Below are 22,209 nucleotides of genomic sequence, written 5' to 3'. Positions count from 1 at the left end.
ATCAGTTTTTGCCATTTGGAAGTTTTCATTTTGGTAATTACATTTTTCCCAGATAGTAGACGTAGTCATTGATCATACTAATATCATTATAACCGATTCCTGTAAGTCACCTTTTAAAGACACTTTCTGTCTTTCTATACTTTCTTCCCCTGTAGTCACAGGATAAGATTTCAGTATTTTTTGTCTACCTCTCATCTGATTGATTACTAATGCCACATACTTCCCTTATGTGTGCCCTGGTAAAATACACATCACATTCCTTCCCTCAGGGGTCTTAATCAGAACAAGTAATGGCCTTTAGCTTTTCTCATTAGCAAAATGGAAAAGCACCATACCCAATCCATTAGAAATACACCATTGTAATAAGAGCTTATAGAAAAATGGCAGCATGCCAGCAGACACAGAGCCAGTTTACCTTAAAGGATTTTCAGTAAAAAATGTCACCCTTTCTGTCTAGCAAGCAAACATTTTGAGCCATAACTTATCACATCTGTCTGTCAACCATTTAGCTTATACCCCTTGAATACTGTGTGGAGAGTTTTGTCACAGAAAGAGCATTCAGAAGGATGAAATAGGGGTGTTTGCAAGTGTATTAATGTCTTCCTCATTGTTACTTTGCTCTGTGGTTTTCTGCTTTTCAGCTTCTTTCACCCCGGATTGTTTTTATTTAAATTTTTCTCAAAAACTGATAAACTGAATAAAATTGTAACAAGAACAGCCATGATTACCTAGTCTTCTTTTAAGCATTTACCTGAGAGTTGCTCCTCTAGTGTTTTTTTTCTTAACTTTTTTATTCCTCTCTAAAATTATTTACAATAGACTGGGCTTTGAATTCAGATAGAAAACTGATTCATTTTTTTCTACTGACTTGAATTGCTTTTCACTCAGCACTGACTTTTAGGTATTTCTTTACATTAAAATGCATACCATTGCTATTTGTGTTTACGTTAACCAGAATAGCACAGGGAGTTTAGGCATGAATCTGTACAGATTGGTGATTGTATATAATTTGAATGTATATGTGCCAGGATCCTTCTCCTTTGGAGTACTACCACACAAGGAACAGCCTTGGAATGCTGCTATTCAGCTAACACCAAAGCACATCTGTTTCACTGGCCTTTTCAAGCATTGTTAATATAATTCCTGGGGAAATAAGTACTAAACACACCCATAAAGCTGTATTAAATAAGGCATTATGGGGAAAGGTGATTTGCCTTTTTAAAAAATGTTCTTGTTCTCTAGGCCTTAACCACCTTACCAGAATTAAGAGGTATTCAGCACTAAAGTCAGCATGAAAGATCGCAGCTCTCACATTTCATCAGCACTAGCTGCTTATCACGTTTTCCCAGCAGAATGAGACATCTTGCCACAATGCACAGAAAGCAGGATGTGCTTGCCTGATTAGCATATAATACATAGGACATGCAGTGCTCAAAATGGGATGGACGCAGTAGAGGAACATTGCAGTATAAATCTGAGTAGTGGAATAGAAAGCACAGTGATAATATGGTAAAGGAGAAAGGAATGTGGCAGAAGAGGGATAATCCAAACCCTTGAAATAATAATCATCTGTTTGCTTCATTCTCTTTCTTTCAATGTTTTATTTGATTTTTTTCAGTCTCTTGCATCTTCTTTTTCCCTCCCAACTAGTTCAAGTGAAAGAGTAAGAAATATTTAACTTGTGAGGCGACCAGTGCTTTGTTTCTGCTGCTAAAAAGTGCCGAGGCTCAGTCCTGGGACCCTCTGTTCACTTTGAGCACGGAGTCCCTGGCTATATCACATAGCAGATCAGTGTTGACTTGTGAACTGACAATACAGTTAAAGCCACTTAATCGGCACCCTGATCAACTGCTTTTCCACTTCATTGTAAGATTGCCATGGAATTGATTCAGTGTGACACATTTCAGTAACCCCTTCACAATGGATAAATAGCACACTCAGGGCCAAATCCTATAATTCTCTTAATCAGTCCTTACCCTGGCAGAACTCCCATTGATTTTGATCTGCATTTTACTTCAATAGGTACTGACTATGGAATTTTGAAATATATAGAAGAAAATCTCACAAAAATACCCCCCCCCCCCCCCACCACCACCACCACCACTACCACTCCTACACATACATAGGCCAAACTAATGATCATGTAAATTTATGAAAGGATGTTAACTGAACTGATTTCTATTCCCATGGGAAATAACATTTTGTATTGTAATATGCTAAAAATATAATGCTTTAAGTTTAATGACAGTTTCATTTTCCATTGAAGGTACTGTTACCCCCACTGTGTGATCATATATTAATGTAACTAATGGAGCTGACTAAAATGTTATACATACAAGATTCCTTTATAAGACTCTTTCTTTATGAGGCTATCCAGCAAAAAGCCTTAAAACTGCCTTCTTTATAGAAACCCTTTATTATAACTTACAGAAATATTTGGATTCTAGGAATCTTTTAGGGAAAAAGGACTGAGCAATACTATATTTCAACCTCTGTATGGGCTCCATGGGGTTATTCTCAGTGGTAAATGACAGTGGCTCACTACATCCTATCTTTCATCTGTGTATTCATTTCCACACAGGTGATCATAAAATTCTTTCTGCTTCCAATGAAATTATAAATACCAATACTTATATGATCTGTAGTGTGTTTCTGCCTGTCTTGTTCTATACATCTTGTTACCAGCTTTTAATTACATTGCTACATCTGTATCAGTGTTAGGCCCTTGAGCTGTCCATACTCAAGGATGGTGTTAAAAGAGATACGGAAAAGTGTGTGATTTATGAGAACTCATTATGTAATTCTGAATGTTTCTTTCATGTTGTCTGAAAAACAGATTTATCCAAACTGCTTGGAAACTCACTTGTTGGGGTAGTTTACGTCTTTTAAGACTAGATTCTTGGAGATAGCCTCCGTAAGAGTCATTAATCAACTACTGGCATCCAGAAGGCCTTGTGCTGCTTGTCCAAAAATATCAGTAACATGTTACAGAAATAAGCAGGCCATTCAAACTTGCTATGTCAGAAAACCCACTGCTTACAGGTGTGGGTCACTTCCGGTGAGAAATTTTTGATGAACACTTAACTTGAAAATATTTTAACAGTCTTGACTTCCTCCTCCTCATAAGCATCAGGGATTAATAGATGGGAATGTAGTTATGTAGAAGTTCATATGAATTATTGTGTGTAATGTCCATGAAAGGGAGTGCACAGAGAATTTTGTGACAAAGGAAACCATGTTGGAGGGAATTCAGGTACATCATTTCTTTATTCTCTTCATTGCACCTGGTCTGAAGGAAAAATCTAAGGGATGACAGAATTTCAGTGATAACCAACCCTTAGTGAGCAAGTCAAATGTATCTTAGGGTTGGTCTACATGGGCAAGTTACTGTGTGTCAAGCTAAGGTGTGAATCTACAACACACCAGTTTGCTGCACAAAAATGTCCCATGTAGACACTGCTACAGACCATCCTTCTGTGTTTGAAAATTGATCCGTTAAACTTCTGAGACAGTTTGATTTATGCAAAAAGCAGTTTTCATATCCTGAAACTTCTCACATGTGCATCACAGCAGTGGGGAATCAGTCTCCGAATCTACAGAATCACCTAAGTTCACTGCCCACACTGGAGATTGTGTCACAGGAAGCACATGAAAGGGAACATCAGACTAGATATACCGAAAATATAAACCAATATTTTCAAACTTGGAAGCCTAAATGTAAATTCCCATAGCCACATGTAGGCATCTAAGTACAATGTGAATGAAATGTCTCTTTTGGTTATAAAGAAAGTTTAAACTAAAATAGGATATTTTTCCATAGCACTTATGGATTTTTCTGGGTGCTCTTTTTCTCTCCCTCTGTATATGTATGCGTGTGTATTAATTGATACGCTGTCTGAAAATGATTTTGAACTTTCAAACAAACATATAGGTAAAATCTTTTCTGTTCCTAAAAGTGACTAGTGCCGTTTATATTTACTGCAGTTTTTACTAATGCTGTGCTTTGTATGCAAGTGAATGTGTGGTTCATGGCTATGTGTGGCAATTTGGCTGACTTCTCTTTCACTTGGATTAAATAGCCTTTTTCTGAAATGTCCTCCTCACTCTGCTTTAATAAGAAGCCTGAACTTGGGAAATTAAAAAGATTTATTATATAAGGGGCTTCTTAGCACATCTGCACTATTCTTCTAACACCTTTTGATTGCTCTGTTTTCCAAAAGTAAAGATTTGTGAAGGATATTTAGAGCTCATGAGGAGAAAGGGAGATTAGTTTGGAACTAGAGTTGTTGAGGTATTCTTCTCTCTACATTCATCTAAGTTGCGCAGAGAATTAAGTAATAACTCATTAGGAAGGTTGAAAGAGGAGTGATAGTTGGTGTTTGCAAATCCCTTGTATTAATGAGCAGCAGGGGAGGGAGTTGAAATCTTCTAGAGATTTCTAGTTTCTTCTTGAACAATGTATGAGGGAGTCCAGTGACTGGGATCTAGTGAATGAAGGGTGCTATTCTTGGCCGTGCTATGGTAATTTTATTCACAAAATCATATTCTATTTAAGACCACTATGATAACTGTGAATAAAAATATTGAAACATATGCAAAAATCACCATTTTTGTTCCTCACATCTTTTTAATAGGGAATACTAACATTATCACTAAAAGTCATAGAAACATTACACAGAGTCCACAAGCTCTGTAGGGCATCTAGCTTCGAGCCCCCAAATCAAAAAGTCTCTGTGTGTTAAATCAGAAGCTATGGTTGCTGGGAGCTGTATTCCATTGAACTAACTACAACTCCATCTTGCCAGAATGTAGACTGGAAGAACATAGTGAGGCGATACTCTTAATCCATCAAGGAATTGAGAATTCCCCAATGAGAAGGTAGAATGCCCCAAACAGAAGGGATTTTATTCTATATTTTGTTAAAGCCTGAACCAGCAAGGTCCACCAGACTCAGGGAATCTGGTTTTTCCACTATGCAGGGGAGGGGATTCTCCCCATCGGGAGAAATGTATTCTTCAAATGTATTCAGCAATAGTGTGACTTTCATCAGTTTCTCCAGCGTTATAAATGTTTTCACGTAGCTCTGTTGGTGATGCAGTGTCTAGACTTCTTGGATTGTAAGCAAGAGCTGGCATTAATTCTGTGGATCCTAAAATGCTAACTCTTATCAGTATATTCCAGCACACACAAGATGTGGATTTCATCACAGCACAGAAAATCACTAAGGTTGAGACTGTGGAACCCTTGCTCACATGAGTGTTACTGGTTATCATTTATTCATGCAGTGGTCCCATTTAAGTCTACTTCAGTAGGATTGTTCTCTTACAAGTGCTCACCAAAATGAGAATAGGTTCCTCAATTGGTTTCTGAAGTTAGCTGAAAAGTATCTGAGTATTGTGATGAGCGTGTAAATTGCTACAGTGAGAGAAAAGATTTTCATGGGATTCATTGCACCTTTTTGATCCTTAAATAATTGTAAATCAGACCCACAGCTATGAAAGAACCAAATAGGGTTTTTCACACTTCTGTTTCTATCTAAAAGTCCCATCCCACAACTCATACTCATGTTAGGTAGTACTTATTCATCTGAGTAGTCCCATTTGCCATAGTAGGACTACTCATATGAGTGAATGCTACTCAGTGTGAATAAAAGTTACAAAGTCTATCTTTAGCCTATAAATAAACATAGATATTAATTGGGATTTTCCAAATTCCTCTGATCTTGTGATGTCTGAACCAGGGAAATTTGATCAGTATTTTTATGCCATCCAACATTATTCAGCTTCCATTATATCACACATCCTGAGACTTACTGTGGCCAAGAGAGTTAACTCTTCATATTCAGCAGGCTTCTTCTATTTGCAATATATTATCTTAAAATAAGAAGCAACTAGACCTAAAAGCATTCTGAACAAAACAATAGACCAGTCTATTGTAAGTTGTAGTTGTAAAACTATGTAGTTGTATGTGCAGTTGTAAAACTGTGTGGTGTAATAGGTATATATTTTTTTACATTTTCTTAGACCTCTGTGACTTTTTGTCCTCTATACTTTGTGTCCTCAGAGAGACAGAAAGAAAAACCCTAGAAGAAAGTGTGAGATGAATCAATAAAACCTAAATTGATGTCCATAATAAGCAAAGTTTGAAGTTAAGCAATCAGACATCATAAGGTGTGCATTGCACTAGAATATTGCACAGTGTGAGCACAAACCAAAGGTACTCTAGGTACAGGACATGAAAACAATAGCCGTTTAAAGGTAAATCAGACGCATCAGCACTGCCAACACTGTTTCTTTTTCTTGGTAGAAATTGTCAGTCTTTAAAGTGTAGTTATAGTCAGAAAAATGATTGTGCCAAACAGACACTATTTTACTCAATGGATCTGTTCCCTGTATCTTAGAGTTGCTATTTATTTTGCTGTCAAAAAGCCAATACGGTGCTGGGAGAGTGAGCAATAGTCTATTCCATCTTGTGCATATTCAGCAGAACAGGTAACTACATTCCAATTGCAGAATCTCCACTCCTGATGATGATGCATGAGGAAAAAGGAGCACAGTTTGATTTTCAGATCCTATTTTCATTTTGGCAGCAATGAAACTTCATTTTCATTTTAGTTAAGTAATCTATTTACATGTTAGCTGAGCAAATGTGAGTGTGTATCTCACACTCACATCCCACTGCCTACAGTAAAATACATGAGAGTGGGTTTAAGTAGAGGAAATCTCTGTGCGATCTCCTAGCAGAGACTTCTCCCATATCAGGGCCCATTCCAAAATTATGCTGATTTCCTGGGATGCATGTGAAACCAGCTATATTGAGGCCCTGTGACTCTGGTAGCTCTAGAAACCCAATGGAGCTGGACCACCCGGGAATCCCTGAGCCATGGCTACCTCTAAGGACACTCTTAATGCAGAATCCCTATCATAGATGGATTTGAGCAGAGAAGATAATACAGCTTCTATTTTTCTTCAGAATTTCTGTGGGGCTGGAGGGAAGAACATTTTGTATTTCATTTCTCCCCACTCCTCAGTGTGGCCAGTACTAGTCTGAGCCCACCTGTTGCCCCACCACACTCCATAAGGTTAGGGGAAGAAGAGGATGATGTGTCAGAGAAGGTGGAGGCTCCATCTCAATACAGCGAGAGATCAGTGATCCAGTGGACACAATCCATCCCCTAGTATGGAAATGACTGAGACACAGCCAACATGAAACCGCCTCAGTGCCATCTTACAGTCACTTTCAGAAATTAGCCAACTGTAAAGCGCATATGACAAGAAATTAAAATGGTTGAGTTTGTTTAGTTTAGAAAGGAGAGCAATCAGGGAGGACTTGATTGAGGTAACCCCAAGTATGATGGGCCTAGAAAAACTTGATCAGTTTCTCTTTTTGACCTTTCCCCATAAACTGTTAGAAAACCAGTTACTCAGTCCTTCCTTACATCTCCAATCTTGAAAACAGATCTACCAATATGGACCCTTATGCCTGCAGAGAGTGCTATTGAAATCAGTTGAACTGAATGTGGGCGTAAGAGGTCCACACGGGATCCTTGATGAGAGAAAAGTGTGGTCCTGTGGTTCTGGCACTAACCTGGCTCTCAAAGGGCTCAAGTTCAGTTCTGTTCTCTGACGCACGTTAGTCTATGTCTGTTCCCTGTCTGAAAAATGGGGTCAATAGCACTTCCCACCTCACAGGGGTATTGTGAGGAAATATACATAAAAGATGATGAGGTGCTCAGATATTAAAGTAATGGGTGCCATATAGGTAACTAAGAGATTGCTGATGGTTCTGGTGAACATACGTGCTGAGGGGCTAATAGATGAGCAGCAAACTAAGGGCTCTGTACGTGGAGCAGCAATGTGCACTATGGGGCTGTGATTTCTAAAGTGCACTAACATGTTGCACATTATTTGATCCATGTAGACCCTGCTGGTGTGCACCAAATGTTCCCTAGCAGGCTTTAACATACTGCCATTTGAAACAGCACTATGTTAAAGTGCACTAGGGAACTTTCAGTGTGAATCAGCAGGATCTACATGGGCCAATTGATGAGCAACAAGTTAGAAATCACACCCCCATTGGGCACAGTGCCTCCACCCTGTAGACACGCCCTAAAATATATATTGATGCATCTGTTTGCAGGATTGGCACTTAACACTTATGGGGTCAAATTTTCTGCCAGTATAGCTCCAGTTCTGCCAGTGGAGTTAAACCAGCAGTGAATTTGGCTCACTTTGCTTTTTATCCATTGAATTCAAAGCTCTTAAAAATAAAAGTAGGTATTCATTATTGTGACCATTTTACAGAAGCAGAAAACGATACACAGAGAGCCAAAGAAACTTGGCTCTAAGGTCATTCAATGAGTCAGTGGCAGAACTCGGAAAAGTCTTCTGATTCTCTTGTACCCCAAAGGGCAGTACATTTAGAACTAATACAAGTAAATATTAAGTCATGCACTCCTCCTATAGCTGTTCTGTGGAACCCACTGCTGAAGGATATTGAATCAAATGTAGTTACCTGATTTTTAAAAATGGTTTAATAATTTTGTGATGTCTCATAAGATTTTATTTAGTTATATGTTTGTGTGCAAACTAAGATGATGATAGGGACAAGGCAATCTAAGAATTCACAGCACATAGGGTGATTTTCTGCTAGGTTCAAGGAAGAACTTAGAAGAAAACACCATTGACAAGACAAGCTTTTATTCTCTTCTTTATATAGATTTTTTTAATTTAAAAATAATTTGCTTGAGAGAAACAAACTTCAGTGAGAGTTTACATCAGGCTTTGTGAAACTATCAGAGTGAACATTTCAAATAAAAGCGAACAATTAATTTAGAAAAATACTGCCTACTGCATAGGATGGCACTAAATGACAGCAGTGTTAGGCTCACCCTCCTAATAATATTCCCATCAGTGACTAATGCTCATGGCCAGAGAATATCCCTACAATATGCTGCAGAACAATAGGGATATTTGGCTTAAATGTCATTGGTTGATTGACATTGATGAAAGAAACACTGAACTCCTCAGTCTGTAATAATTCTCTTTTTGAAGAGAAACAAAAAAATGTTATCGGGAAGTTGTGGAGGAGGCGGGCCTAATATGCATGGCTGACGCTCCTGGCTTGTTTTGTCCAGGTTCAAGGAAGATGCAGTGAATTTCAACATCATTATAATTATTTACAAATACATAATGTGCTGCTACTAATGTGAGCCTAAATCCTGCACTCCTTGCTTACAGTTTTTATATAGGAAAAACTTCCACTGAAGTCAGTAGGACTTTTACCTCAGCAAGGACGGCAGAATTTAACTCTCAGTATTCTTGTGCATGCCATTTTTACACCCCAGACATTTCTCAGACAGTGAATCTATTCTACCCCTTTGCACGGTGAAAATGCAGTTTTGCTGTGGACATTTCAAACAACACAGTTAATTTAAAGGTGAACTGAGAGTTTGAAATGTAAATTTCACAATAAGCAGTGGAATAAAATCCAGTAAGCACCTTCTAACTCAGCCAGGAAAGCCAAACTATATTTAACTCATTTTAAAATGAATCAAATACATCCTGAGTAAGTTCAGAACTTCCGTGCATCATTAGGATAATGTATTGGAGGTGTCATTCAGACAATTGTGAGATTGGGCATATTCTGTGATCTTTGTCACCATAAACAGCTAGGACTGGGTAAGAGCAATGTCTAGATCTGACAACTTAATATTGATATGACATTTAAGGATTTGAACAATCATTTGCATTCAGCCAAGAACTGCTTGAGCAATGTGGTGTATGAGGAGAATAATGCTGTACCAAAGATGAAATTCACATCCACTCATAATTAAGGACTGGTTTCCAGTTGTGCTTCTGAGAGCGAATATCTTAGAAGACGCCAGTACTGCATGTTGACAGAATATTAATTTGGCAAAGTTTCATCATATTTAGGAAGACTTCCTGGATATTAAAAATATTCATTGTAGGAGGAAATTCAGTTAATGCCCCTAAGTACAAAAAGCAGAAACTCTCAGATATCTGTTCTTTTTATGTCTTTTCCCTTTTGTGATCTTCATAGCCCCACAGACTTGAATGTTCTTATGTTCAGGGTTGAAGAGTAGTGTGGAAGAATTTTTTTTGTAGGTACCATTTAAAGATGGGGATTCCAAGAGCTTCTTTAAACTTTTCTGCATAACCACTGTGTGTGTGATGTTATTGTGTCTCCTTGGTATTTTATTCATATGTAGAAAATAGGCCTCTTTCCCATTAAAAAGCATACGACAAAATAATAAAATCTAAATTCATCCACACAGTATACTGTGCTCTCTTGGTGTTTCCTTCAGTCATATGTGCCTGCCAATTCCTACCACTAAGTAAAATTATTAGCAAAAATGGTGGAATGGCACACAGTACATACAAACCAATAAATTCTGTACTGTAACAAAGTAAAGCTATGTTATCTTAAAGCTATGTGATCTTAATGCTTATAATATAGTCTTCTGTGGTTGGACTGTGGTTTTCTATTTCTAATATTAATTTGCCTTTGACTTATTCTAGTATATGACTGCTGCTGCACCTATGCAAGGGACCTACATTCCCCAGTACACTCCTGTGCCTCCAACAGCTGTCCCTATTGAAGTAAGTTTACCTCCATTCATGCAAGTAGGGTGAGGGGATAACAAATCACAAATATATGCCTCTTTGAACCTGATGTATATCAAGAAGGGTCTCATGTTCCTTTATCAAACCACACCTTATGCTCCTTTTAAATTTGGGATTGCACTTCACATTTCTTTTTCTTTTTTTTTTTTTTTTCTGGGAAGATCTGCAGGTGCCCTTGTTTTTGCATTTGTTTTGCTGTGCATAGGAAATGGAATAAACCATTCTTGATATTTCATGTATTTGGGAGGGGAGATGGGAAAAATGCAGGAGAACCAAACCAACAAGCAAACCACGAACCCAAAGAGATTCCAGAAGAGAAGATTGCAAGAGGGTTTGATGCAGTCCTTAGTGAGTGTAGGTAATTGCTGAAAACATACAGCAACCAGAAAAAGTGACTGAGCAATGGAAACCTTCCTCTTGTACATACAGACGTGGAGGATGCTGCACTGACTGAGTGCTTTTCATCCTTGAGGAAGGATTCGCTCTCTCCCTCCTTGGGGCTGAGTCATGCTGATGACATTCTAATGAGTAAGTATTTACTCAACCCTGTAGAGCACAAGCTGCCGGGAGCGCTTCAGCCCAACCTCCACTGCTGTGCATCTTCATAAGGGCATCTGACAAAGCAAGAGGGAGGCTTGGGAAATAAAGATGCTATTACTCTTAAATGTGTATTCTGCTGTCTGTTTTTAACCTCTTCTCCCCTACTCTGTGACAATGTGAGGGGCACTATTGTCTCAGTATTTTAGTCTTCAGATGTCTCTCCTCTGGAGTTGATGCTATTACTATTCCATGAGTTGGCCAGTTGAGGATGCTCTTTGAGCAGTTATTTTGGCACCTCTCCACCCACCGTTAAGTGGATCCACCATGGTTTTCCCAGTCTCTATGGCTGCAAATTATCAGAATCCCAAATGATCTACCACATGGTAGGAAAGGCCACTACTATTTGGGGGGGAGGTGTTTGGAGGGGCATACTCAACTGATCTTGTTTAAATCTTAATGGCATCAGATTAGTGTCACCCTAAATCAAATTTTGCTGTCAATATATCATAAGGCCTACTTTGAATAGCTTTCATTATTAAAGGAACAAAGTAGAAGACCTACTTTAAAATTTGCTATAATCTGGCTATTACTATTAGTAGTATATTATATTATGATAACACCTAGTTATGGGCAAGGACCCCATTGGTGGTAGGCACTATACAGAGAACAAAAAGAAGATGCCTGCCCCAAAGAGCTTACAATTGAAATCTAAGGCAAGAGACGAGATGGATACAGATAGACTGGAGAGTAAAAAGAAACAATGAGCCAATATTGGTCAAAATGGCAGGCAGTGGATCCTAAGAACTTTTGAAAAAGAAATTGACCCCTTTGTCACAGAAATTTAAAATGAACCACCCATTGTTTATATAGGATTCAGATGATAACAAAACTGAGTTCATGTGCTCCCTCTTCTGGCTCCAACGTGTGCAATCTACGAACAAATTCTATAGCCAGATGAGTGCTGTTGGTATCATGGCTGGTGCACAGAAGTAAAGGAAACAGAATATAGCTAACTTCGTGAGCCAAGAGAAATGTACAAAAATTAAAAATGCCAAAATAGGATAAACAAAATTGTCAGTGAAATAACTCTAATTGAAAGGTTTCAAGTCAAATGCATATAATGTAGACTACATGTGTAAACATATAAAGAAAACTCAGCTGAACTTATAAATTATAACAAAGCCTCATTAGTGCAACATCCTGTTAAGTAAAATCTTTATTTGTCTTAAATTTATTTTAAAAGAGAAAACACTCTAAATAAAAACACTACATCAATGGAAATACACTATTGCTCAAAGCATGCTACAGCATCTGCACCATGTGTGTTACAGCACAATATATTCCAAAATCATGTGAGACTTGATTCAGCCCTCACACCAGTGCAAATCAGAAGTCAATGTTAAACCAAGGTAAAGTCAGTGTAAGTGAGGTAAAAATGGATCAATCATGCATATGTAATAAAAATAACATATCCAAATCCTGGGGCCATTAAAGTGAATGGAAACCTTTTCTGTGACTTCAGCAGGACCGGAATTTGACCCATAACGTATGGATGTTTTTCACTACTGCATGTTAGAGCAAAGTGCTACAGGCGCTCTGAATTGAGGTTGTGACTCATTGCCAAGCCAGATCTCTTTGTAAATTGATAGCATTTATGTCATATTAATGTGGTTTCTGCTAGCCCAGACACTCACCACAAAGCAAATCAGTGGTACAGATACACAGAAATAATGAAGTGGTGAGATGGTGCTGAACTCCTTCATGTAATTCGCTGATGTGATTAATATCAGTAAGGCCTTTGTGTTCCTATTTGCTTCCTTAGGGTGTCGTTGCTGATACTTCTTCACAGACAGTAGCGTCTTCGTCACAGGAAGCCAGTGGTCAACAGCAACAGATGACAGTGGAAACATCTAATGAACATGCACCTGCATATTCTTACCAACAGTCTAAGTAAGTAAATAAGATTATGCTTAGTCACCTGTAGGTATATGATATTGTCTTTGGAATACACCATAACTCCAGGAAATTCAGTGGAGTTGCTCTGGTATTACACCAGGCCACCGGCTCAGCCATCAGCAAACTGGGCAAAATCCAAAACAGGTGTAAGAGGTTACAACTTTTTGTCGAATTCTGGAGTGATGTAAATGGAGTGGTAAGTACCACATCTGGTTGTTAGTTTTTCAGGACGTGGATGTAACCGTAGGTGCTGGAACGAGAGGTGCTGGGAGGTGCAGTCACCCCCCCTGGCTGAACGTGGTTTCCATCATATGCAGGGTTTACAATTTGGTTCAATGTCTCTCAGCAACCCCACTATACAAATTGTTTCAGCCCCCCTGAATGTAACTGACACTAGTGTAACTGGCATTCGGTAGATGTGCAAAACTAGTGTCACTTGCACATTGAGAGAGCAGCAGGGGGTGCTGCAACAAAGGCAACCTCAAGAAACGTCAGGGGGGCCTTTTTTATCTTCCTGCTGACCTCTGCTCACTGCATTCGCTCCCATAGAATAATACCAGAAGTTCAAGGTTCGAGCTTATTTTCAAGGCACTTATTTATTGGGGGGCAAGGATACCTAAAAAATCTCCCCACATTTCAGGAACAAAACAGCCTTCACCTCTTCTGCTCCTGTGCCACAACAGAATTGTTACTCACAAGGATGAGATTATTTGTGCAGCACAAATTATTATGAACCACCTCTAACCCCTGTCCCAAATGCAAAGTACTCGCTTTTGCCCTGGCCTTCAAAAGAAAGCACATAGCATATCACAAAAGAAACAAAAACAAACCATTCTCACACTGCTTTCACTCTGGAGAATGGAATGAAGAAGGATCTTCATGTGACATATGCTGGACATTTGCTTAATGCATCCTGGGAAGGTAGTCAGATACCACGGTGATAGGCACAGTAAAAGAAATGAAGCAGAATAGAATTCTAGCCATCTGTTAGTTGCTTCACCTGCTTTTTTGACCCCTCGGCATTAAGTTGCACTTGTTTTTCACAGCAATTGAATGTCAAACCAGTGCAAGGTACACTACACCCACCTACTGACCCACATACCCAATGTGTAGATTAGATCATCATGTTCATTGCTGCAGAATTTGACCCAGTGTGTATTTTACAGATAGAGCCAATCTCTATATGTCTGGCATACTCAGAGACACAGTATGTTTACGGACCTGTTCTGCCATCATTTTTTTAAATATCTATAATATAATGGACCAAGAAACAAATATATATGACAAGCTTGTTGCCTGGTCTGATGACAGTATTCTGAAGGGATTTTATATAACTATTCCCATCGTCCAATTCCCTTTCCCTTGTGCCTAAAAGCAGAAAGACTTCTTAAGTTCAGAACCCTCCCTCCTCTCCCCCGCCCCCCGCAATGTAGCTGGGGGCAGTTTCTGCTGGCATTATGCCTATGTTGCAGGGATTGTAGCTTTTTTTTTTAAATGACAGGAATTTTGCCACAGTGGAAAAATGCAACAATCTTCTCTGAGAATATTCCTCACCTCACATACTCAGCTATTGCATTGCTGTGATAGCAGATGCTGTTCTCACAACAGTGGTATTTAGATTTATATTTTTCCATCACATAGGCAGGTACATTACAGGCTATCTGAATGTTTCTGGTTTTTTTTTGTTTTTTGCTGAAAGATGCCAGTGGTTTCTGGGTCTGCAAAATGCCAACATTTGGGAGGTGATCGATACAGAAAGAGCGTGTGCAATCTCTAATTTAAAGAAAAAAAGTGAAAATATTTTTCAAAAGAACCAGTTATAAAAGGTCAAGTTGAATAATTTTTTTTTTCAATTTAACAGCACATTTCACAATAATGAAAGTGATGCCCAATGTAAGATAATAATTTCCAGTGTGGCAGAAAGGAAGTAATTAACCTGATTACATACTGATTCTTATCATTTATAGCCAAGGGAACATGCAGAACTATAAAAGAGTTTCCTAGAAACTCATGGGAGGGAGGTTATAATCACTTCATTCATTTATTTATCTTCCTGTGAACTAACCTGAAAATAACAACCAACAAATGTATAATAGTATTTTGAAATTGAACTGACTGTGATTCCATACTGGTCTTGTATGTAAGTGTAAACTAGAAAATTGGGGGGAGGGAAGGAAATTCTCTTTCTTGGCCAGGAAAGACAGTCTTTCATTTACCCTGTTAGACTAGTTTTGAATAGTATTTTCATCCTAGCATATTCACATTTAAGGCAGATACACTGGGTCAAAATATTCTCCAGCATCAATCCAGTAATGTGAACAAATTATATTAGGGATGAATTTGGGTATCTATCGTTTGGCTCTGAGCAAAATACTCCACTTCATTAGGAAGGTACCTCAGTCATTTTAGACCAATGGTATCTCTGTCCCCTGAAAATCTTCTTATAAATTAATATATACAAATGTGAAATATTGCAAGTGAAGTTAGATCAAACTCCTTTGTCTGAGGAACTCCATCCTCTTACCTTTGGGCAAAGGGCTGTTTGCCGGACTGCAGCCCTTTAAGTAGGAGACAAAGTTTTTCTGGAGTTTTGTGTGCGTTCTGTGGCAGGATAAATCCAGTACCAGATTAAAGAAGGCATGATGCTTCCACTGGGGGAGAGTCTTTTGTGAGTACCGATTATAGGAACTTTGGGGAGCCCATAGTAACTCACTTTCACTAATGCCAGCAATCCAAAGAATGCACTCAGTTGCGCAGCAAAATCACAGAAGGTGAGCAGTCCAACCTGAATGGCTTTAAGTAGGGGAAGCAAAACCTGGATGGCTGAAAAGGGGATAAAAACTGACCACAAAAAATTATAGAAGAGAAAGGATGGCCAAACAAACATAATGCAAACAGGCATACAAAGACAAACATAACACTCCTGTGGAATGGATTCCCCCTTACACAAGAGCTAATTCTTAACACAAATTATGAGTTAGTGAAGAATGCTGAAGACACAGTGGCAAAAACTTTGGTCCTAAGTGCATAAATGTTGGTCGATGTGTATGTAGAGTGTGGGTTTCATTGGCACAGGGAAGGAACTCCATTGGTGGGGTAGGTGATAAGATGTACAAATCAGCGATTTGGGTGGCTACCTCTCAGGAGCCACTAAGCCTTTCTGTGAGGGTGATGTTTGAATCGCCTGCTCTAATGCATAGCAGGATTTTTGTCAGATCCACTCACAGTTTCCATCCTCCTGACAGGGAGCAAAAACCCTAGTATGAGTAATTGCCTCCCCTTGCCACCCCAAGTGTACAAGTACAGAATGACAAGAAATGTATAAGTAAGTAAATGCTTTAGAGAATCCTTATGGAAATAAACACACAATACATTCCACCATCACTATCCCAAAATGCCTGGTCTTTGTTTGAAAATACTAACTGTGATTACTTCATATAATGAGATAGTTGTTTGTTAAATTTCATTTTTAAGTTGAAGCTGATTGAAAGGCAGCCATCTGGGAAAGCACTCTGACTCATTCAGAGTCTTTTCTTTAAAAAAAAAAAAATGAGTTGAAACAACCAAATAAAAAAAAAATCCAAACTGAATATTTTAAAATTTGGCAAAAGGAAAACTGTTTGCTTCTCTTATGCCGAGTTTCCACCTGGAAAGGAGTCTTACAAAAAAAAGCTGTAAACCCCTAAACATGGAGGTATACAAGAGAAGCAATAACCAACCCTTAACTATAGCACTATAGATGACACAGAATAGACAACATTTGTCAATAGTAGTTCCATCTCCACCGAAATATCATGCTGTTTTGGCAAGATTACATTTTTGTGATACTTCTTCAATTTTAGGTATACCTCCCTTCAAAAATATTACTGAGCTATTTTGCTTTAATGATGCTGTAATATTGGTCACCTAGACAATGTTCCCTGTGTTAAATTGGAAAGACCGTACATGGACTTTCTAAGGTTTCTATATATTTATTTATCAGCTTGAATGTTTCTGTTGTGTCAGCTATAACTGTCTCATTAGGCAAACTGTTCCACTGTCCAGTTATTCTTATTATCAGAAAATGTTTTCTTATTTGCAAGTTGAGTTTATCCTTCTGTTTTAACTTTAGCCTTTCTTTTAATACTAGTATCCAAAATAAATAGCGCCACTTAATACAAAGAGAGTTCTCTCTCATACATTATTATCCTTTAAAGCATTAAGGCTTTAACGCTAAGTAAATACATATAGTCTCATTTTGATGCATTGGACTGTGCATTAACTATAGCATTAATAAGAGTAAAAATCCTCCTGCACTGAGTAAGAATGCCCTTAAAGTAGGATTTCTCTGCTTTGGCTTCACTATTTTCAGCTTAGTGGCTGTATCATATTTAAACAGCTGCAAAGTTAGTTTTACTTGGATACCTTTTAAAGGAAATTGGGTGGAAAAAAGGATAGGAGCCTATTTCTAAGTTGTTTTGACTTAATGACCACTTTAATTCAATTGTTTTCACAGACAATAAACAGGACTGAAGAATGTCGGTCTGAAATCTTTGCCTTGAATGGAGAAACTTCATTGAACAAGAAGTTGGCTTCCAGTTTGCACAGGCGTCAAATGCTTTTTTTTTTTTTTTTTTTTTAATTTTCTACTTACCCAATGAAAACGCAACAGTGTTTTAATGTGCTGTGCAAATGGTTCCGTCATGTAGTCTGACCGTTTTTTATTTTTGCTATAATTTTTTTTTTAATTAAAGAAAAGACCCAGAGGAATAACACTGGGTTGACATTTCATCTGGACAAACATCTGAATTCAGAATTTACCTGTTGGTGTAACTAGATTTTTTTTTTAAACATCAAAACTGAAGATGTCAAGAGGAAGCAAGTTGAAATGAAAACTGTTTGTCTTCCTAAAAAATTAAGCTACTTTTTTTCTCTTTTTTTTTCTCCTTGTTTTAAATCTAGTGTGTTTTTGTTTCTTGGGGTTTTTTTTAGAAATGTTTAGGTAAGGTTTATCTTGAATCTTAATTGCCTTAATTTTAAGGACGTCAGAGGCTCTCGAGGCAAGCTGTCAATGTCTTGTTAGAAAAACTGAAAATGAATTGAAACTTGCTCATGCTGGTTTCAACTGGTGCAGAAGTTTAACAGACTGAGATTTTGGGGTGAACAACAAAAAACTGTACTGTTTAAAAGTAAATGCTTTTCTTCTTTTGGAGAAAACTTGTTGATAAAGGAACTGTGACAACTGTAAGGATTGGAAAAATGCTGGAACTTTTATGAACTTTGTCTTAAGTGTTGACAGAAAAAATTCTAGAAGGCTAAAGCATTTTACAGTAAAGTTATTGAATTGAGAAAAAACCTAACTGCATTATAAAGAATGCAGGGCTTTTTTCTTGCAGAATGCAGATTTTTTTTTTATTTTACAAAGCGTGATCGCTAGCAAAAGCATTAGTGCTTTTTATCTGCAGTCTTTTTTATGAGCTTTAAGAAGTTTTTAGTCTGCTTTGCTTGTCACATTGCAAAAACCTAGCTTAAGAGCATTTAAAAAAACTTAAGTAGATAGGAGCTTATGGTCAAAAAAAGTGCAAAAAAGCAATAGATAGAAGAAATTGTTGACAATTTCTGTAGTCTTTCCTAGTTGTGATCAAATGCAGCCTATGGATGGCCTATTTTATACCAAAGATGAAGTGACACCCTAACGCAGTCCAGAAGATAGAGGTTTTTTCTTTTTTTAAAAAAATCTTTATTTGACCTATATGGCCGGACCAGTTCTTATTTTCTTGTTTGTTTAAACTATCTTCCACTGGTTTTTTACTTACTTCATATGTTTATAATGATGATTTCAGAGCAGTTGGTACAAGAAGCTTGTACCTCCTGTGTTTTGGATCATTTCACAGGGTGAGGAGAGCTGGATTACCCACTATCCAGATGGGCTTTAATTTTTATGAGCTTTTCTGTTACATTGCCTGATCTTTTGTATTTCTATGGGAACTACAGTCTTCCTTCTGAATTCCAACATCCGACAGGTTCATTTCGTCACCTCAGTCTTTGTCATCTTGCAGCATGCATAGCCACCTTGATTTTGTATTTGTTTTTCAGTGATATATTTTAGTCACCTGTTAGATGCCAGAGAAAGCAAACATAACCTCTGTTCTCATTTTAGCTCTCCCGTGCAAGCAGAAAGTTAAAAATTACTCATCTTAGCATGCTCATGCAGGCAGGAAGTTAAAAATTACTTCTCACTTATGATTTCTGTTGTCTTAATACGTTGGCTGACAATCACCAATTGGTACAATTAGTCAAAAGACAATAGTAAATAAATTGAATCAGTTGAAATCTATTTTAGGAACGACAACTACTGCACAGAGAAATCCTTATTAAAACTCTTGCTTTTTCCAGACAAGCAAAGGTGAGAACTAAATCAGAACAAAATGAATGGGTTTTTTTCCTTAAATCAGAAACATCAAAGAAAAGCAGAATATATATATCTAGATATAGATGTAGATATAAAATCTAAACCAAACCATTTAAATCTTTCCTCCATTGAAGAAAAAGGGGACGCTTCACCACATTCGCTGTGGTCCATTAGAAACAGGGTATTCATTAAAAAAATAAAATGAAAGGATATTTATATTGGATCTACCTGATTCAGCCACCGTGACAAAACAATATCTGTGGTTCCTTTAACTGATTTTTTTAAATCAAGTATTTTTTTAAAATGACTAGATCAATACCTTATTTTTGAATGTACTGGGGTGTGGGATGGGATGGGTCACCTAAGCAAATGGCTGCTAAATATGCAATGTGTAAAAAAGCGGGCTGGGCTCTCATCTGGTTAACTGCAAAAGCTACAGGGTCTGGTTTTCAGTATAGCTAAAGTACTTGCAGCTCCTGTTGACGCCACCTGGAGCTGTGGTTATTCAGGACTTTTGAAAATCGGGCCCACACTAAAGGGGGGGGGAGTAGTGTTTCCATCTTACAGAAAGACCTCTAGCTTTTTCCTTTCTGCTCCACATGCTTCCTCATTTGTTTTCTTTTTATAAATGGCAGTTGAGTTTTGTCCTTGGAAAAGGTATGGGAAAAATCAAGCTAGCCTTATTTTCTTCCTTTTTACACTCTCTGTCTGAACTCTTTTGTATAAATAGAGATCCCCAGGCACAATTGAGTTGAATATGAAATAAATACATGTTGTTCTATTTCTGTATAAATTCTAATATGACATACAAAAAAAGTCTCATTTTCTATCAACAATGAGGCTACAAGGTAGCTACCATGTGGCTGATGAATATGCTGAGGTACCTTCCTGTTTCTATTCAGAACTCTGCTGCTTTATTTATACATTCAGAAACATTTTTTATTATTATTTTGAGCAAATAAAGTAAAACAATCTTAGTGTTTTTTTATTAAGACGGTCAGGCAAAGAGATATCATGATGCCTGTCAGTTTAAACTGGTTTAAGTACATTCTGTGTTAGAATTGTTTAACTTTTTGCCATGCTACAATGTTTAATATTGTTTAAAAACCAAAAAAAGGGAAGAAGAAAAAAAAAAGAAAGAAAAAGGATCCTATAAATCCAATTAATCATCTTATTTTATTGATCCCAATATTGATTAATTGGTCCTTTAACAATAGTTCATGAGTTATAAACAGTTATATATCAGCAGGTAAGAAATAACATTCAAAATACAGAAAATGCTTAGACAAGGGAATCCTTATTTGTAAGAATCAAAGATGAAGTAAAAGAATACAGATGAAATCTATTGAATGCAGCACACCTATTTACCCCTTGGGTATCATCATAACAGAGATACCCATTGCTTCAAAAAAACTTGGAGCTGATTTCCTTTATGTTCTGGCTGACAAGGTTCTTAGTGGCTTTTTTTTTTTTTTAAAGTTCTGAATTTGTACATTCAGTATCTATGTCCTGCCAATTTAGCCTTAAATATCAGGAGAGTTCCTGAAAGGTTGCAGAAACTACTCCAGAAGTCTAAGGCAATGGTGCCTAATCCAAGTGTCTGGAAATAAAATCAAATCCATAAGCTGAACTGCATATGTACTTTCCATCACACCTGAACTCTTGTAAATAGTCAAATTTTGACTTTTTTTTCTTTCCAAATAAATAAATACAAATAACAGGTGTCAGAAATATGCTGGGAAATTCTGAATACCTAGCTTGTCACTGACGATTGAAAGATAATTAGTACAATGGAACTGAATACAGTATAATAGATTGTATTAGGAGGTGCTACTGACATATCCAGAGCCTAATTCAGGGCACTGAAAAGTCTCATTGTCCCATGTGAACTAAAATGGTGAGGGAACCCTCTTCCTATCTGGTTCTATTGCTGATTTTCTTAGCACTGTTCACCTGTGACAGTCAGATCTAGAATTTTGATTGCCCTCATCTTCCCTTCCATTGAAATGGACTCTTGAAATGTCCCTAGAGGATGCGTACTTGTATGGTTCTGTTAGCCCAGGGTTTAGACTGTCTTTGTATGATAGTTGAGAAATCCAATGTAATGCAGAATGAGACGTATTTGAGAGCAATTTCATCATGTTGTATTATCTTCTGCTGTGGATGCATGCACAACTGTGGAAGACGACAAGTGGTGATCAGGAAAGTGAGGGATTCTGCAATGGGATTAAGCATTAAAATGGATTTTTACATGAGTAAAAATCAAATGAAGGGTATTATTTATATATGTACGTGTACCAAAATTCAGCAAATTTGAGGAAGCCTGCATTGTAATAAAGTTTATTTTTAATATGTCATAGTATTTTGATCTATATTATGTTGTCGATGGTACTGAAGGATGAGATTAATACTAAATGTGTAACAAGCTGCCTTGGTTCATAATTTTAAGTGTGATGGTGCTTATCAGTCAACCTCTTTATTTTAATGCTGAGGTTGACATGAGTGAAACCGATTTAAGGAGACTCACTGAACTGTACCTATAGTAAGAGTCATGCTAAAGAGTGATAATGGGCTTAAAGTAATGAATCAATCCACTTTTAGTGATGAGACCAAATGTGGTAGTAGAAGATAGTTATGTTTGGCCCACACAGAGTCAACATTTCTTTTCAGAACTTT

At 37.5% G+C, this 22,209-nt stretch overlaps 1 protein-coding gene across 10 annotated transcripts in view; it reads left to right on the top strand.

The window, feature by feature from the left end:
- RBMS3 (RNA binding motif single stranded interacting protein 3) overlaps nucleotides 1–21,888 on the top strand; it is an 864,086-nt gene extending 842,198 nt beyond the window's left edge. For 6 of the 10 annotated variants that reach the window (XM_067561871.1, XM_067561866.1, XM_067561863.1 and 3 more), the window contains 3 exons: nucleotides 10,542–10,622; nucleotides 13,009–13,136; nucleotides 17,638–21,888. In XM_067561871.1, coding sequence (XP_067417972.1) covers nucleotides 10,542–10,622; nucleotides 13,009–13,136; nucleotides 17,638–17,644 — 216 coding nt within the window. In that variant the 3' untranslated portion in view covers nucleotides 17,645–21,888. Of the gene's footprint in view, nucleotides 1–10,541; nucleotides 10,623–11,075; nucleotides 11,196–13,008; nucleotides 13,208–17,637 lie in introns of those variants that run through there. The other 4 variants (XM_067561862.1, XM_067561872.1, XM_067561868.1 and 1 more) reach the window with 2 other exon arrangements.
- Nucleotides 21,889–22,209: the final 321 nt, after the last annotated feature.

The sequence above is a fragment of the Emydura macquarii genome, unplaced genomic scaffold (genome assembly GCF_026122565.2).
Source record: "Emydura macquarii macquarii isolate MOO-44397 ecotype Brisbane River unplaced genomic scaffold, CSIRO-AGI_Emac_v2 contig_2422, whole genome shotgun sequence".
In the NCBI taxonomy this organism is placed as follows: domain Eukaryota; kingdom Metazoa; phylum Chordata; order Testudines; family Chelidae; genus Emydura; species Emydura macquarii.
This window is presented reverse-complemented; position numbering and strand designations above follow the sequence as displayed.